At 48.6% G+C, this 17,950-nt stretch overlaps 1 protein-coding gene across 4 annotated transcripts in view; it reads right to left on the minus strand.

The window, feature by feature from the left end:
• PTPRO (protein tyrosine phosphatase receptor type O) overlaps positions 1-17,950 on the minus strand; it is a 555,000-nt gene that overhangs the window by 520,749 nt on the left and 16,301 nt on the right. For 3 of the 4 annotated variants that reach the window (XR_013215987.1, XM_077267279.1, XM_077267278.1), the window contains exon 2: positions 9,136-9,409. The exons of the other annotated variant lie outside the window; for it this stretch is intronic. Coding sequence is in view for 2 of the 3 variants with exons in the window: in XM_077267279.1 (XP_077123394.1) it covers positions 9,136-9,409 (274 nt within the window). In the remaining variant the exon portion in view is untranslated. The remainder of the gene's footprint in view (positions 1-9,135; positions 9,410-17,950) is intronic. 4 annotated transcript variants of the gene reach the window in all.

Genomic DNA, 17,950 nt, shown 5'->3' on the forward strand with positions numbered 1-17,950 from the left:
GATATATATATATATACTGTATATATAACTTTACAAAGGGGAAAAAAACAATACAGCATGTACAGTTACGTAAAATAAAACGGATTAACGGAGAAACATATTCTGCTGGCCTCAGAGATGACTAAGTTAGTGGATGGAAGCAATCCAGTTTTAAACATCTGGTTAGCATGCCTTCATTGATAACTATCTGTCACGATATGGTATGAAATATCATAAGTTAGTTTTCTTGCTAGCATGCGGGGGCTAAACCCCCCCTCTCTCTGGTTCTCTTTCCTTCCCTGTGTTTCTAGCTGTCTGTGTAGAAGAGCTTGCCTTGTGGGGGAGTTTTATTGACGAAAGGTATTTACGACTGGCATAGCTGCAAGGGAAATTTGTGTTAGCCGGAACTGTTAGAGAAACTTCTAGAACGCATGGAAGTTCTTTGTTCTGTTTTTGGAAGATATTATGCAAACCGTTTAAGTTATGGACACGAAAATATATATTCTTATTCTTCCTCGATGGATCTACCCCTCACTCTAAGCATCAGTTTCTAGCTCCATCTGGTACAGAGGTAGGGATTTCTCTGTCAGTGTGCGTGACAAATAGGACATATTTGATCTCATCGGAATGCCCACGATGCTACGAGATGAATGATGGGTATGGTGCAATTATTTTATGTTCTGTAGCGAAGTTACGGGCATCAGATATATTTAATGCCCAGTGAGTAATACTGAAGAAGTAGGAGGGGTTGGAAAAACCAGCCCTTTCTGTGAGGTCACAGGCTGTAGGTTATAAAGTTGCTGGCAGGCTTCCAGGGGGGGAGTTTTTACCTGAAGCGACCAGACTGCGAGTGCAAATGCACTGGGATAGATGGAAAGCTCTCATAGCCTGTTGCCTGCAATGCAATGATCTGAGAATATGTGAGTGTTACCTTTTCTTCATTTAATACTTTTATTTTTATAATTACCTTGTACATATTGGCAATTGTCTCATTTGTAACATCTTTGTAAAATATTTTATAAACACTGCCTAAAAATCATTTATGGGGTATAATATTTAATACTAGTTCGTTCTTCCTGCCCTAAACCGTACCCTGTCTCTGAAGGGAATTACGCTACTGTTTTGGGGTTAGCTCCAGACCCGTTCAATTGGAGCTGGTGGCAGCGACCGTGTGCAGGCTTTTGGGGGTCACTGTAGCGACTGCGGCTTGATAATTATTGTTCCTGCCTGAGTGGGAGTAGTTATCGCGTCGCTGCAGTGCACCCAATAGCCAGTACATAGCAGGCAGCGTTTCTGGCGACTAATCACCCTAGGTGCAGTACCTAATCTGACCTGACAGAAAGGGGGGCGCCAGAGAGCTGCAAGGTTTAAGTGGAACTGTAAGCGGGATACACAAATCCCTGCAGTTCATGGTATATTGAAGAGCAGTGGGATACCTAAAATAAGCCCCTGCTGTAAACTAAGAGGTCAATAGCCTCGTGTGTTTTTTTTTTCATCACATTGTGGCAGTGGAGGGATAACTAGGATAAGCCCCCCTGCACATGTGATAGCCGTCTGCTGGTCTAAAGTCACCCCAATCCGTGACATATTGTGGGCAGCGGCTAAGGGATCTTGACAGTCACGGTGTGAATCGTGACATATTGGTGGCAAGGCGATGGGATATTAGAGCATTAGTGATTTGGTTTGAGCAATCATTCCTCTCACTAAAAACTTGCAGAAAGTTCTTGCGAGAACTCTGCGCAAATAAGTTTGGAGAACGAACTCAGTGTTTATTAGTTGTGAGACAATTGTGTACTGGTAATTATCTCCTCCCTTCCTCTTCGTTTTTCTATCCTATCTTTTATTTGGCAACCATGGCTGCGAAAGGAGAAGCCTGGTACGCCCAGCAGAAGAGGGACGCTCTTGCTGGGATATGCACGTATCATGGCCTGAACCCCCACAGCATGACCAAGACTCAAATGGTCGCTGAACTGGTGCATCTCGAAGCAGACCAAGCCAGGCTACAGAGCCCAGAGGCCGCAGAAGCCGGCACAAGCGAACATGGTGCTGCCGCAGAGGTCCAACCACTGAATACGGGCCCTACTGGCAACCAAGGGGGCGCAGACCTCCTCCTGCAGCTGGCTCTGCAACAATGCCCCGCAGATGACCTAGAGAGATGTCTGCAGCTGATCCAGCAATACCAAGAGCGAGCCGAGCGAGAGGCCCGAGCAGAGCGAGAGGCCCAGCGAGCCGAGCGAGAGGCCCGAGCAGAGCGAGAGGCCCAGCGAGCCGAGCGAGAGGCCCAAGCGCAGCGGGAGTACCAGCTGCAGATGGCCCAACTGCAAATGCAGGGGTCGCCTCAGAGCCGTGAGCCCAGCAGCGCTCAGACACCAAAGCCCCGGCCCGACCACTTTCCGGTTATGGAAAAGGATGGGGACTTGGACACTTTTCTGCGGGCCTTTGAGAAAGCCTGCAGGCAGTACCAGCTGCCTACACAAGAATGGGCACGGTACCTGACACCAGGGCTGAGAGGAAAAGCTCTGGATGCGTTTGCTGCACTCCCTCAAGAACAAGATGGTGACTATGAGGCCATCAAGCAGGCTCTCATCGCCAAGTACCAGCTTACACCCGAGGTGTACCGTAAAAAGTTTCGGACCCTCCAACGTGGCCCACACGACAGTTACAGTGATGTGGTGCATGGACTGGGGACCCACTTTGACCAGTGGACCCAAGGACTGTCAGTGACCACCTTTGCACAGCTGCGAGACCTGATGATCAAAGACCAGTTCTTCCGTCTTTGCCCAACTGAGGTGCGACAGTTCGTGATGGACAGAGAACCCAAAGACGTGACGAAAGCCGCGCAGATTGCCGATGCCTATGAGGCCAACCGTAGATCGGAAGTGCGGAAGCCAGTCACCTCCAGCTGGAGAGGTGGTAAGCCTGCATCCAACGTCAGTACCCCTGCCAGCCAACCTACCAGAGGTCCTGTCCCCGTGGCCAACAGCACCAGACCCACCACCGAACTTCGCCAGTGTTATCACTGCAGGCAGACTGGACACCTCAGTCACCGATGTCCAGCCAAGCAGAAGAACCCCTCATTCCAGGCCCCAGGGCCTAACGCAGCAGTTCTTTTGGTGGGTGGTGTGGCTGAGAGGGGGTGTGATAACGTACAGCATGTCATTGTGGGAGGTCATGTTGCTACAGGCCTCAAAGACACCGGGGCTGAACGAACCCTCATCCGACCCGAACTGGCGGCCCCTGAAGAAATCATTCCGGGGAAAACCCTAACTGTCACTGGGATTGGGGGCATCAGCTTTCCCATACCGATGGACCGGGTTTTTATTGATTGGGGTGCCGGGAGAGGGGTGAAGGAAGTGGGGCTGTCTGATAATTTGCCCACTGATGTTTTGTTGGGGACTGATTTGGGGAGGTTGGTTGCCTACTTCGTGGATGACCCTCCTCCCCAATCTACTAATGAGGGTAAAGTTAACCCTAATGATGATGATGATGATGGGAAATCGCATGTGTTACCTGACCATGCTTTATCTTGTAATGATGCATCTGTTGACCATTTTTTCCCTAGGATTGATGGTGAAAAGGTTGTACCTGTGCCAACTGTACCTGATAATGATGTTTCTGTGAAAGTTGATGTGTCCATAGGTACAGGAGTGCTCAGCCACGGCGCTCTGCGGAGTGAGACGGCTGAGGAACCCCTAGCAGGGGCAAGTGTCGGTGCTACAGGAAATGGGGAGATACATGGGAACCGTGAGGAAGGTGATGCCATGCAACTGACCAGTGCCACCGAGGAAGGTAACTGGCCCATAGGTAGCAATGCTCCTGAGGTACTGGGGGTGGATGGGGAGGTAGAGCCCATAGCAGCGTCGGCTGTTGGGTCTGTAGAAATCCCCGGGGAGACAGCCTACGTAGCTGCTGTCACCCGCAGTCAGAGTGCCCGGAACGCAGATACCTGTCTGCCTTCCGGACCCTCCTCAGTCATCAGTGTGACTGAACCGGAGGTGGACCCAGAGCAGGTCCAAGAGGGTTCCCGTGGGGAAGGGACCCTAACGTCACTTCTGGCTTCCCCTAGCCAGGAGTTTAAGGCCGCTCTGCACACAGATGCGAGCCTAGAGAGTTTGAGACAACTCGCCGGGACGCGCTTCTCCGAGGCTGATAAGGAGAAGGTGTTCTGGGAAGGAGGAAGGTTGTACCGGGAGACAGTACCCGGAGAATCACAAAAGGAGTGGTTGAGGGAAAGACAGCTGGTCGTCCCACAGCAATTCCGGGGTGAGTTGTTGCGGATTGCCCATGAGATCCCGCTAGCTGGACACTTGGGGATCAGCAAAACTAAGGCCCGGCTGTCTCAACACTTCTATTGGCCTAAGATGGGGACAGATGTGTCAAACTACTGCCGCTCCTGTGTCACCTGTCAAAGAGTGGGGAAGGCGGGGCCTGCTCTTAAGGCTCCCCTGATCCCTTTGCCAGTGATAGAGGAGCCTTTCCAGAGGATTGCGGTGGACATTGTGGGCCCATTGGCCGTCTCCAGCAGCTCTGGAAAGCGATATATTCTTACTGTGGTAGACTACGCTACCCGGTACCCAGAGGCAGTAGCTCTGTCGTCAACTAGGGCAGATAAGGTGGCGGATGCCCTGTTGGCCATCTTTTCACGGGTAGGATTTCCCAGGGAAATGCTTACTGATCGAGGGACCCAATTTATGTCTCACCTAATGGAGGCTCTCTGTAAGAAAATGCAGGTGAAGCACCTGGTATCGAGTGCGTATCACCCACAGACCAATGGCTTGTGTGAACGCTTCAATGGTACCCTCAAACAGATGCTACGCATGCTGGTTGAGACACAAGGGCGCGACTGGGAGCGGTACCTCCCACACCTGCTATTCGCTTACCGAGAGGTTCCGCAGGCCTCGACGGGGTTCTCCCCCTTCGAGCTCCTGTACGGCAGGCGAGTCCGGGGACCCCTTGGGTTGGTAAGAGAATCCTGGGAAGAGGAGCTGAACCCTTCTGAAGTGTCCATAGTGGAGTATGTCATGCGCTTCCGTGACAAGATGCAGACCTTGACGCAGTTGGTGCATGACAACATGACGCAGGCTCAGGCTGATCAGAAGCACTGGTACGACCAGAACGCCCGGGAGCGGACCTACCACGTGGGTCAAAAGGTGTGGGTGCTGGTTCCTGTACCAACGGATAAGCTTCAGGCAGCCTGGGAGGGCCCGTACGTCGTCCACCAACAGCTCAACCCGGCCACCTATGTGGTCACGCTTGACCACACTCGGGGTAGGCGAAAGGCCTTTCACGTCAACATGATGAAGGCTTATCACGAACGTGAACCTTTCGTCCTACCGGTCTGCAGCGCACCCGAAGAAGGGGAGGAAGACACCCTCCTGGACATGCTGGCCCAAGCCAAGGCCCATGGGTCCATTGAGGACGTGGAGGTAAGCGCCTCGCTAGATGAACCACAGCGGTTGCAGTTGCAAACCATGCTGGAACCCTTCCGGGTCGTGTTCTCCAACCGGCCTGGAAGGACTGAGTTAGCCGTCCATGAGGTGGACACCGGGAATCACGCCCCACTACGGCGAACACCCTATCGAATCTCTGACCAGGTGCAGCAGATTATGCGCCAGGAGATCGATGAGATGTTACAGCTGGGGGTGATTCGACGGTCAAAGAGCGCGTGGGCCTCACCTGTAGTTCTCGTGCCAAAGAAGGACCGGACCACCCGGTTCTGCGTGGACTACAGGGGGCTCAACGCCATTACCGCCTCTGACGCGCACCCAATGCCGCGCATCGAGGAGCTGCTTGAGAAGTTAGCTGGCGCAAAATACCTGACAATCATGGATCTGAGTCGCGGATACTGGCAGATTCCCCTGAGCCCCGAGGCGCAGGAGAAGTCCGCCTTTATCACACCCTTTGGACTGTACGAGTCCACGGTCATGCCCTTCGGCATGAAGAATGCCCCTGCCACTTTCCAGCGGATGGTCAATCTCCTGCTTCAGGGACTGGAGAAGTACGCTGTGGCGTACTTAGATGACATTGCCATCTTCAGTCCCTCCTGGGATGAACACCTGCAGCATCTCGAGGAGGTGCTCAGGCGAATTCACCAAGCAGGCCTGACTATCAAGCCGGGAAAGTGCCAGATGGGCATGAAGGAGGTTCACTACCTGGGGCACCGGGTAGGCGGAAACACCCTAAAACCAGAGCCTGACAAAGTGGGCGTGATCGTGAACTGGCCCACTCCCAGGACCAAGAAACATGTGATGTCCTTCCTGGGCACTGCAGGGTACTATAGGCGCTTCGTTCAGCACTATAGTAGCCTGGCAAAACCTTTGACGGACCTCACCAGGAAGAAGCTACCCCACATCGTCAACTGGACAGATGGCTGTGAGGGGGCCTTCCAGGCGTTGAAAACAGCACTGTGCAACGCCCCTGTGTTGAAAGCAGTCGACAGCAGTCGACCGTTCTTGGTACAGACCGACGCCAGTGAGTTTGGCCTTGGTGCTGTGCTCAGCCAGGTTGACTCGGAGGACCAAGAGCACCCCGTGTTGTACCTGAGCCGGAAACTTTTGCCGAGGGAAGTGGCCTACTCCACCATTGAGAAGGAGTGCCTGGCCATAGTCTGGGCCCTGCAGCGCTTGCAGCCCTACTTGTACGGTCGCACCTTCACCGTGGTGACCGACCACAACCCTCTGCGCTGGCTAAGCACCAGTGCGGAACCAATGGCAGGTTGCTACGCTGGAGCCTTGCCCTTCAGCAATTCGACTTCACCATTAAACACAAAGCGGGCAAAGAGCATGGGAATGCGGATGGACTCTCCTGCCAGGGTGAGCCCACGGAGGTGCGCATGGAGGCATACCGAGAGGTTCTGCCGCTGTAGCGCACGCAAAAAGGGGGAGGTGTCACGATATGGTATGAAATATCATAAGTTAGTTTTCTTGCTAGCATGCGGGGGCTAAACCCCCCTCTCTCTGGTTCTCTTTCCTTCCCTGTGTTTCTAGCTGTCTGTGTAGAAGAGCTTGCCTTGTGGGGGAGTTTTATTGACGAAAGGTATTTACGACTGGCATAGCTGCAAGGGAAATTTGTGTTAGCCGGAACTGTTAGAGAAACTTCTAGAACGCATGGAAGTTCTTTGTTCTGTTTTTGGAAGATATTATGCAAACCGTTTAAGTTATGGACACGAAAATATATATTCTTATTCTTCCTCGATGGATCTACCCCTCACTCTAAGCATCAGTTTCTAGCTCCATCTGGTACAGAGGTAGGGATTTCTCTGTCAGTGTGCGTGACAAATAGGACATATTTGATCTCATCGGAATGCCCACGATACTACGAGATGAATGATGGGTATGGTGCGATTATTTTATGTTCTGTAGCGAAGTTACGGGCATCAGATATATTTAATGCCCAGTGAGTAATACTGAAGAAGTAGGAGGGGTTGGAAAAACCAGCCCTTTCTGTGAGGTCACAGGCTGTAGGTTATAAAGTTGCTGGCAGGCTTCCAGGGGGGGAGTTGTGAGTTTTTACCTGAAGCGACCAGACTGCGAGTGCAAATGCACTGGGATAGATGGAAAGCTCTCATAGCCTGTTGCCTGCAATGCAATGATCTGAGAATATGTGAGTGTTACCTTTTCTTCATTTAATCCTTTTATTTTTATAATTACCTTGTACATATTGGCAATTGTCTCATTTGTAACATCTTTGTAAAATATTTTATAAACACTGCCTAAAAATCATTTATGGGGTATAATATTTAATACTAGTTCGTTCTTCCTGCCCTAAACCGTACCCTGTCTCTGAAGGGAATTACGCTACTGTTTTGGGGTTAGCTCCAGACCCGTTCAATTGGAGCTGGTGGCAGCGACCGTGTGCAGGCTTTTGGGGGTCACTGTAGCGACTGCGGCTTGATAATTATTGTTCCTGCCTGAGTGGGAGTAGTTATCGCGTCGCTGCAGTGCACCCAATAGCCAGTACATAGCAGGCAGCGTTTCTGGCGACTAATCACCCTAGGTGCAGTACCTAATCTGACCTGACAGAAAGGGGGGCGCCAGAGAGCTGCAAGGTTTAAGTGGAACTGTAAGCGGGATACACAAATCCCTGCAGTTCATGGTATATTGAAGAGCAGTGGGATACCTAAAATAAGCCCCTGCTGTAAACTAAGAGGTCAATAGCCTCGTGTGTTTTTTTTTTCATCACATTGTGGCAGTGGAGGGATAACTAGGATAAGCCCCCCTGCACATGTGATAGCCGTCTGCTGGTCTAAAGTCACCCCAATCCGTGACATATTGTGGGCAGCGGCTAAGGGATCTTGACAGTCACGGTGTGAATCGTGACACTATCTTCCTTAGCATTGGTCACAGATTATAATTCATCTTGACTTTTTATCAGCACCTAAGTTACATCCACGCCTCCCCACTTGCTGACCTCACGTGGGCCGGGTTGTGGGATGTTCCCAGCCCTTCATGATTTTATGAAATTCCCAACATTAATGATATCTTCACTCCAGACGACTGCAGAAGTTCAGGATCAACGCCATATTTTTTATCTGAATTTTACCTTTCAAAAGATAGTAAACATGATATAGCTGGTGTCAGGGATCTGGTTACTATTGATTTGGGGCTTATAGGCAGATGGCACAATTACGAAAAAATATGCATATTCTTTCCGATTAGTCCTTAAATTGAAAATGTATCTTCCATTAATATCAGAGTTATATAAACCCCCATATTCATAATTTTCCACCAGTGCCTCTGTGTCTGGTTGTAGATGTAACATTTCTCCTGAAGGGAACACCTCAGGGTGTCTTTCCTGGGGACAAAGGCGACATATCCACTTCTCTATTTATGGGTAAACACATGTCCTTTTTTATCTCAGTCCCAGGAAAGCTATTTCCTGTCTAATTACATGTACCCTATAGGGATACTTGGCTTCAAAAGGGATTTTAATTAGATTTGTCACTTCCCAAGTATACGTAATTTACCCACTTCCCTATGTCCATTGTGCAATTCTATTTCTAGGAGACTAAGAATGTAAGCTCTTTTTCCTACTGAAATTCTGTGTGAGGGAGGGGGTCAAGGACCACTCACTAGTGGCTTTAGGGATCTTAATATTTTCTATGACAAAGCACTTTTTTTTCACCCGTTCCCCTTTTACAGTGGCGGACATACTTACTGGTCAGAACTGTCACAGATCTTGCTGGTCTTGATGCCAGGTTGGCATTTATTACCATTAATGTGATGATGTAATAAAGTCCATGGTAACTGGCATTAAACTTCACAGGATCCGGTAACGAGCTGTTAAACTCCTCAAACTGGAAGAAGTAATTCTTAGATTCTCCTGTGATCTTCACTACATACGCCGAGGATGAAGACTTTACATCAGAATCCTCCAGTGAGATCACAATCAGGTTCTCCTCTGTCACCTTCACATGAAACATGGCCGATTCCTAGAAGTAGTATCAGATACAAAAAGGTTGTAACCATGATAAATGGAGGAAAAGGCCTAGATACCAGCTGTACACCTAATATAAGGCTGGGTTCATACTGCGTTATGGCAGTCCGTTAGACTGCGTTACACCGCGGCATAACGAGTAACGCAGTCCGTTAACGCTGCCATTAACCCCTATTTCGGGCGCATCTCCAACGCATGCCATAATGTGCATGCGCTAGAGATGTGCCGTCATTCTGTGACGGACCATTGGATGAGGGCTGCAGTGTTTCCGGGTCCGTCACCACTAGCGCAGATAGAGCATCTGCTAGCTCTATCTGCGCTGGCGCGATCGCATTTCGGCACTTGCGTTAACGCAGTATGAACCCAGCCTAAGGGAAGAGAAGGTCTGGATACCAGCTGTACCCCTGATATATGGAGGGGAAGGGCTGGATACCAGCTGCACCCCTGATATATAGGAGGAAAATGCTCGGATACCAGCTGTACCCCTGATATATAGGAGGAAAATGCTCGGATACCAGCTGTACCCCTGATATATAGGAGGGAAATGCTCGGATACCAGCTGTACCCCTGATATATAGGAGGAAAATGCTTGGATACCAGCTATACCGCTGAGGAGAAGGTTGGATACCTTAGGGTTAACCCTAACCCTAAGCTCAACCCCTGATATATGGGAGGAGATGGTCCGTATAACAGCTGCACCCCTGAAATAAAGGAGGAGAAGGCTCGGATATGATCTGTTCCCCTGATATATAGGAGGAGAAGGCCTGGATACCAGCTGTACCCCTAATAAATGAGAGGAGATGGCACAGATATCAGCTGTACCACTGACATATGGGAGGGGAAGGGTGGATACCAGCTGTACCCTTGATATATAGGAGGAAAAGGTCCGGAAACCAGCTGTACCCCTGATATATCAGGGGAGAAGGCCAGATACCAACTATACATTAATATAAGGGACGAGAAGGCCTAGATACCAGCTGTACCCCTAATACATGATGGACCTAGGATGGGGAACATATACAGCATACTGAGATGAGTGGAACAGGCAGCCACGAGAGGTGGTGACGAGTTCTCCTACAATGGAAGTCTTCACACAGAGGATGGACTGAGATGGTTTAGTGAATCCTGCATTGAGGGGGTTGGACACGAGGACCACGGAGGTCCCTTCCAACGCTAAGATTCTAGGATGGGAGACATACAGTATATACCACGACTGGGGACATATGTATAAGGATGGGCAACATTACTACAGGATAAGGGACATTACTGCTCAAAGCAGATGGGTGGGTGGCAAAATGTAAGTCCTGTATGGATACACGCTTTCAAGTAGGCATTACGTAGCGTTCACACAGGCAATGCAGTTTTATTGGTTTCAAAAAACTCCAAGGAATCCAAAATCAAAACAGCCTATTTTGCTCACAAAGGTAAAAAAGCAAATAAACAGTTCATTCAGCAGACACACATATGTGAGTGCGGCTCATCCCAACAGAGTCCATTCCTTTGTCCCGGATCAAACTTTAAAAACAGAAGAAGCATGATCCTACCAGTCTCGATATCATCTTCAGCCTGAAGTGTTCAATTCCATGCACAGTTCACACTCAACAGACTTCAGCTTCCGCACGGTTCTCTGTAGCTCCAACCCACAGACTACTCAGCTTTCCTAGCTGATCTGTGTGAAACCTTGGCTTATCTCTCTCCCATCTACAGCTCACATTTTGGCTGATCACTCACCAACTTCAACACTCTCCACTCTGCTCAACCCCAAGCAGACTGACACAAGGTGAACCCATTTACTGGATCTTAGTCAAAGCTAGCCAGGTGCATCTAATTAAGACCTGCAGTGCTAGAATTTAATCCAGTCCTACCTGGCTTTTCTACAGTTATTATAGGATTTAGAATGCTACAAGAGTCCGTACATTTGACCAACATACAGCATTGGGGGCCCCCATGTCAAAATTTTGCACAGGGGTCGATCAGACTCTAGTTACTCTACTGTGTCCAATGTGCCACCAGTGAGCTGTAAATCAGAGCAGATAAAATATCTGCATGGCAGAGTTTGCTCTGATATTTGGATCGCACCAGTCCATGGAAATCAAGAAGTGCGGGGAAACCATTGCACTGCATTCAGATGATATATATTAAGAGCCATGTGTCTGATCCAGACGTAGTCTACTCCACGCATCTTTCAAATTACAGATTTCTAATTACACTACTTTGAATTAGACTAGAATTGGACTGGAATTGACTGTAAGGTAAAATAATCGAAAACCACTACAATGTTACGGTTTCTTTTCACTTTCACCCCCATACTACTCTATTTTTTCCTATCTCCTGTATTCCTCCCACCTATTCCTCCCACCATCCTCCCCAGCCATCTCACCTCCTTCTCACAACTGTTCCTCTGCATATAATCCTTTTTCTCCAGACACACACGGCCACATCATGTCCTATCCTGCTCCCACCTTCTAACGCTCTGTCTGCTGTTCCTCATTGCTGGCGATGTATCCCCAAATCCTGGCCCTCCTCAACACATGCCCACACTCATTCCTAACACCCTGCCATGATCCTCTACAAGCTTTTGCAATCATGATCGCCTCATACCCATTTATCCAGCCCCCACTTCACGGTTCTCCTACCTAGAGCACTATGGAACAAACGCTCTGTCTGTAATAAACTGTCATTTATCCATGACCTCTTTATCACCAACAAACTCCTTCCTTGGCATCACTGACACCTGGCTCACCCCTCCTGACTCAGCCTCTGCAGCTGCACTTTCTTTTGGCGGATTCATTCTCTCTCACACCCCTTGCACCAACAACAAACGTGGTGGAGGAGTTGGCTTGCTCCTGTCTGATACCTGCTCCTTTACCCCAATTCTGCTACCACTCTCCACCACTCTTTCCTCATGTGAGGTAAATTCCACCCGCATCTATTCCCCCTCCAACCTCCAGCTGGCTGTCTTCTCCCACCCCCCAGAACTAGCCATGTCCACTTTTATTGACCACTTCACCACCTGGCTACTTAATTTCCTCTCTGCTGACATGCTCACTATCATCATGGGTGACGTCAACATCCCCATTTACACTTCCACCCCAGCTGCCTCTAAACTTTTATAGCTCACTGCCTCCTTTGGCCTCACTCAATGGTCCCCCGTGGCCAGTCACAAAGATGGTCACCCGCTGGACCTTATCTTCACCCACCTCTGTTCCCTTACTAATCTCACTAACTCACCCCTCCACCTGTCTGACCACAACTTACTGACATTCTCTTCCCTCTCCTCTCCTAGTGCACAACCCCCACTCCACAAACTCACTCACCCTCGCAGAAATCTCAAACACCTCTGTCGTGAACAAGGGGTGTTTGGTTGCCCCAGTTCTTTCTTCAGGGATTTATTTATATCCCACTTCTCAGTTCCAGTTTGGAACTTGCAGCTCTCTGGGGCCCGCCTTACCCTTAGGTCAGTCAGGGAACTGCACCTAGGATAAATAGTCACCAGAAAGGCTGCCTTGCTATGTACTGACTATTGGGCACACTGCAGTGAGGGCGATATAACTACTGATCAATGTTATACCCTGTGCTTCATAACCTCACTGAGTGGGCGGAGCTATGACATGCACTCCCTTTTGGAAGTTATGAAAAACGTTACATCGGCCACAACTCAGGATGGGAACCTTGTAGAAGAATGCCAAAACTATCATTCTCCCGAGCATGAGATTGCCGTTCATTTAAGTCCAAAAATGACTTGGCTATGTGACCCGGGTAAGCAGTAATGCATTTCTCAGGTTCTGGTAGGTGCTGAACTTCAAAAACGCACGGGAGGGTAGCTCTACTGATGCAGGTGCCAAAAATGTAAATTTCACCCCTATATCAATAATCGGTGCCATTATATGAAAGTTTGCAAGAACAAAGAAAATGTTCCTTTATGGAACTACCTTTAACCAGTTTTCTCAAGCTGCTCTGTGGCACACTAGTGTCTCAGGTTACAGAGCTGTATAGCATGGGACAAGGAGAAGTGGACTCTCACACACATTTGTTATGGTTCTCAATGGCAAGAGAACATAGCCCAGCAAACATAAGTACTAGCTCTTGGAAGGATGGAAACTTGTTGTGAATTTGGATTCTGGGCTCCCCCGGTGGCCGCTTGTGGAATTGGACTTGTCATCCTCTTTCCTGTTTCACCTGGTTCCATCAGTAGTGGGTGTCGCTATTTAAGCTCATTTCTCTGGTGGTTTCTTGCCGGTCAACAATGTTATCTGATGCCTCTCAGTGCTTGTTCCTGCTTCTAGACTACTACTAGTTAAGTTGGACTTTTGTCCATGTTTTGTTTTGCCTATTTGTTCCAGTTCACAGCTGAAGTTTTGTTACTGTGTCTGGAAAGCTCTCGTTGATCAGGGATTGCTACTCTGGCGTTATGAGTTAATGCCAGAGTTTAAGGTAATCTCTGGATGGTGTTTTGTTAGTGTTTTTCTGCTGACCATGAAAGTATACTATCTGTCTTCTGCTATCTAGTAAGCGGACCTCAAATTTGCTAAGACCATTTTCCTGCTGCGTTTGTTGTTTCATCTGAACTCACCGTCATTATATGTGGGGGGCTACTGTCTTCTTTGGAATATTTCTCTAGAGGTGAGCCAGGTCTTATATTTCCCTCTGCTAGCTATTTAGGTCTTAGGCCAGAGCTGGGCATCTAGCGATAAATAGGAAATGCTACCTGGCTATTTCTAGTTGCGCGGCAGGCTTAGTTCATGGTCAGTATAGTTCCATCTTCCGAGAGCTTGTCCCTCTATAGGCTTGCTATGATCTCTGCCTGCAGAGATCATGACAGTTTGACCGGCCAATAAAGTGTTAAAGACCCAGGTTGAGAAAGGAGAGTTATAAGAAGTCTGCTGGAATTTTTTTTTTTTTTCCTCCAGTCTGCCTTGCTGCAGTCTTTTTTTTCTCTCTCTCCTCCTAATCTCTGTTTGGCTCTGTGTGCACCTGACAATAATGGATCTCCAGAGTGTAACTGCGGGTTTGAATAATCTCATCACGAAAGTACAAAATTTACAAGATTTTGTGGTACATGCTCCGGTATCTGAGCCGAGAATTCCTTTGCCGGAGTTCTTCACAGGGAATAGAGCTAGCTTCCAGAATTTCCGAAATAATTGTAAGCTTTATTTGTCCCTGAAGTCTCGTTCAGCTGGAGACCCTGCTCAGCAGGTTAGGATTGTGATTTCCTTGCTCAGGGGTGACCCTCAAGATTGGGCCTTCTCATTGCCAGCAGGGGATCCTGCGTTACGCGATGTGGATGCGTTTTTTCTGGCCTTGGGCTTGCTTTATGAGGAACCTCATTTGGAACTTCAGGCAGAAAAAACTTTGATGGCACTATCTCAGGGGCAAGACGAAGCTGAAGTTTTCTGCCAAAAATTCCGTAAATGGTCTGTGCTTACTCAGTGGAATGAGTGCGCCTTGGCGGCAACTTTCAGAGAAGGTCTCTCTGATGCCGTTAAGGATGTTATGGTGGGGTTCCCTGTGCCTGCAGGTCTGAATGAGTCCATGACAATGGCTATTCAGATTGATAGACGTCTGCGGGAGCGCAAACCGGTGCACCATCTGGCGGTGTCTATGGAAAAGACGCCAGAAAGTATGCAGTGTGATAGAATTCTGTCCAGGAGCGAGCGACAGAATTTTAGACGGAAGAATGGATTGTGTTTCTATTGTGGGGATTCTACTCATGTTATATCAGCATGCTCTAGGCGTACAAAGAAGCTTGATAAGTCTGTTTCCATTGGCACCATTCAGTCTAAGTTTATTTTGTCTGTAACCCTGATTTGCTCTTTGTCATCCATTGCCACGGACGCCTATGTTGACTCTGGCGCCGCTCTGAGTCTTATGGATTGGTCCTTTGCCAATCGTTGTGGTTTTGATTTAGAGCCTTTGGAGACTCTTATTCCTCTGAAGGGGATTGACTCCACCCCATTGGCTAATAATAAACCACAATACTGGACACAAGTAACCATGCGTATCAATCCGGATCACCAGGAGATTATTCGTTTCCTGGTGCTGTATAATTTACATGACGATTTGGTACTGGGATTGCCATGGTTGCAGTCTCACAACCCAGTCTTGGACTGGAGAGCAATGTCTGTGTTGAGCTGGGGATGTAAGGGTATTCATGGGGACTTACCTTTGGTTTCTATTTCGTCGTCCATTCCCTCTGAAGTCCCTGAGTTCCTCTCTGATTATCAAGACGTCTTTGACGAACCCAAGCTTGGGTCGTTACCTCCGCACCGTGAGTGCGATTGTGCCATAGATTTGATACCGGGTTGTAAATATCCCAAGGGTCGTTTGTTTAATCTGTCTGTGCCGGAACATGCTGCTATGCGGGAATATATAAAGGAGTCTTTGGAAAAGGGACATATTCGTCCATCTTCTTCTCCCTTGGGAGCTGGGTTTTTCTTTGTCTCAAAAAAAGACGGCTCTTTGAGACCATGTATTGATTATCGGCTTCTGAATAAGATCACTGTTAAGTATCAATACCCATTGCCATTGCTTACTGATTTGTTTGCTCGTATAGAGGGTGCTAAGTGGTTCTCTAAAATTGATCTTCGTGGGGCGTATAATTTGGTGCGGATCAGGCAGGGGGATGAGTGGAAGACCGCATTTAATACGCCCGAGGGCCACTTTGAGTATTTGGTCATGCCTTTTGGTCTTTCTAATGCCCCTTCAGTTTTCCAGTCTTTTATGCATGATATTTTCCGCGATTTTCTGGATAAATTTATGATAATATATCTGGATGATATTCTGATTTTTTCTGATGACTGGGACTCTCATGTCCAGCAGGTCAGGAGAGTTTTTCAGGTTCTGCGGTCTAATTCTTTATGTGTGAAGGGGTCTAAGTGCGTTTTTGGGGTCCAGAAAATTTCCTTTTTGGGGTATATTTTTTCTCCCTCTTCCATTGAGATGGATCCCGTCAAGGTGCAAGCTATTTGTGACTGGACTCAGCCCTCCTCTCTTAAGGGTCTTCAGAGATTTTTGGGCTTTGCCAACTTTTACCGCCGATTTATTGCTGGTTTTTCGGATGTCGTTAAACCACTGACTGATTTGACCAGACAAGGCGCTGATGTTGCTAATTGGTCCCCTCATGCTGTAGAGGCCTTTCAGGAGCTTAAGCGCCGTTTTGCCTCTGCCCCTGTGTTGCGTCAGCCTGATGTGAATCTGCCTTTTCAGGTTGAGGTTGACGCTTCGGAGATCGGAGCTGGGGCAGTGTTGTCGCAGAAAGGTTCCGACTGCTCCGTCATTAGGCCTTGTGCCTTCTTTTCTCGCAAATTTTCGCCCGCAGAGCGGAATTATGATGTTGGGAATCGGGAGCTTTTGGCCATGAAGTGGGCGTTTGAGGAGTGGCGCCATTGGCTCGAGGGGGCTAGGCATCAGGTGGTGGTATTGACTGACCACAAAAATTTGATTTATCTTGAGACTGCCAGACGCCTGAATCCTAGACAGGCGCGCTGGTCTTTATTTTTTTCTCGCTTTGATTTTGTGGTGTCATACCTACCGGGTTCTAAGAATGTTAAGGCAGATGCCCTTTCTAGGAGTTTTGACCCGGACTCTCCTGGTAATTCTGAACCCACAGGTATCCTTAGGGAGGGAGTAATTTTGTCGGCCGTTTCTCCTGATCTGCGGCGGTCCTTGCAAGAGTTTCAGGCGGATAGACCGGATCGTTGTCCGCCTGATAGACTGTTTGTTCCGGATGATTGGACCAGCAGAGTCATCTCTGAGGTACATTCTTCTGCATTGGCAGGTCATCCCGGAATTTTTGGTACCAGGGATTTGGTGGCAAGATCCTTCTGGTGGCCTTCCCTGTCACGAGATGTGCGAGTCTTTGTGCAGTCATGTGACGTTTGTGCTCGGGCCAAGTCTTGTAGTTCTCGGGCTAGCGGACTGCTGTTGCCCTTGCCTATTCCTAAGAGGCCTTGGACACACATCTCGATGGATTTTATTTCAGATCTGCCTGTTTCCCAGAAGATGTCTGTCATCTGGGTGGTCTGTGACCGTTTCTCTAAAATGGTCCATTTGGTTCCTCTGCCCAAGTTGCCTTCTTCTTCTGAGTTGGTTCCTCTGTTTTTTCAGAATGTTGTCCGATTGCACGGTATTCCTGAGAATATTGTTTCTGACAGAGGTACCCAATTTGTGTCTAGATTTTGGCGGGCATTCTGTGCTAGGATGGGCATAGATTTGTCTTTTTCATCTGCTTTTCACCCTCAGACTAATGGCCAGACCGAGCGGACTAATCAGACCCTGGAGACATATCTGAGGTGTTTTGTCTCTGCTGACCAGGATGATTGGGTTGCTTTTTTGCCATTGGCAGAGTTCGCCCTCAATAATCGGGCCAGCTCTTCCACCTTGGTGTCCCCGTTTTTCTGTAATTCGGGGTTTCACCCTCGATTTTCCTCCGGTCAGGTGGAATCCTCGGATTGTCCTGGAGTCGATGCGGTGGTGGAGAGATTGCATCACATCTGGGGGCAGGTTATGGACAATTTGAAGTTGTCCCAGGAGAAGA

The sequence above is a fragment of the Ranitomeya variabilis genome, chromosome 5 (assembly GCF_051348905.1).
Source record: "Ranitomeya variabilis isolate aRanVar5 chromosome 5, aRanVar5.hap1, whole genome shotgun sequence".
Lineage (NCBI taxonomy): Eukaryota > Metazoa > Chordata > Amphibia > Anura > Dendrobatidae > Ranitomeya > Ranitomeya variabilis.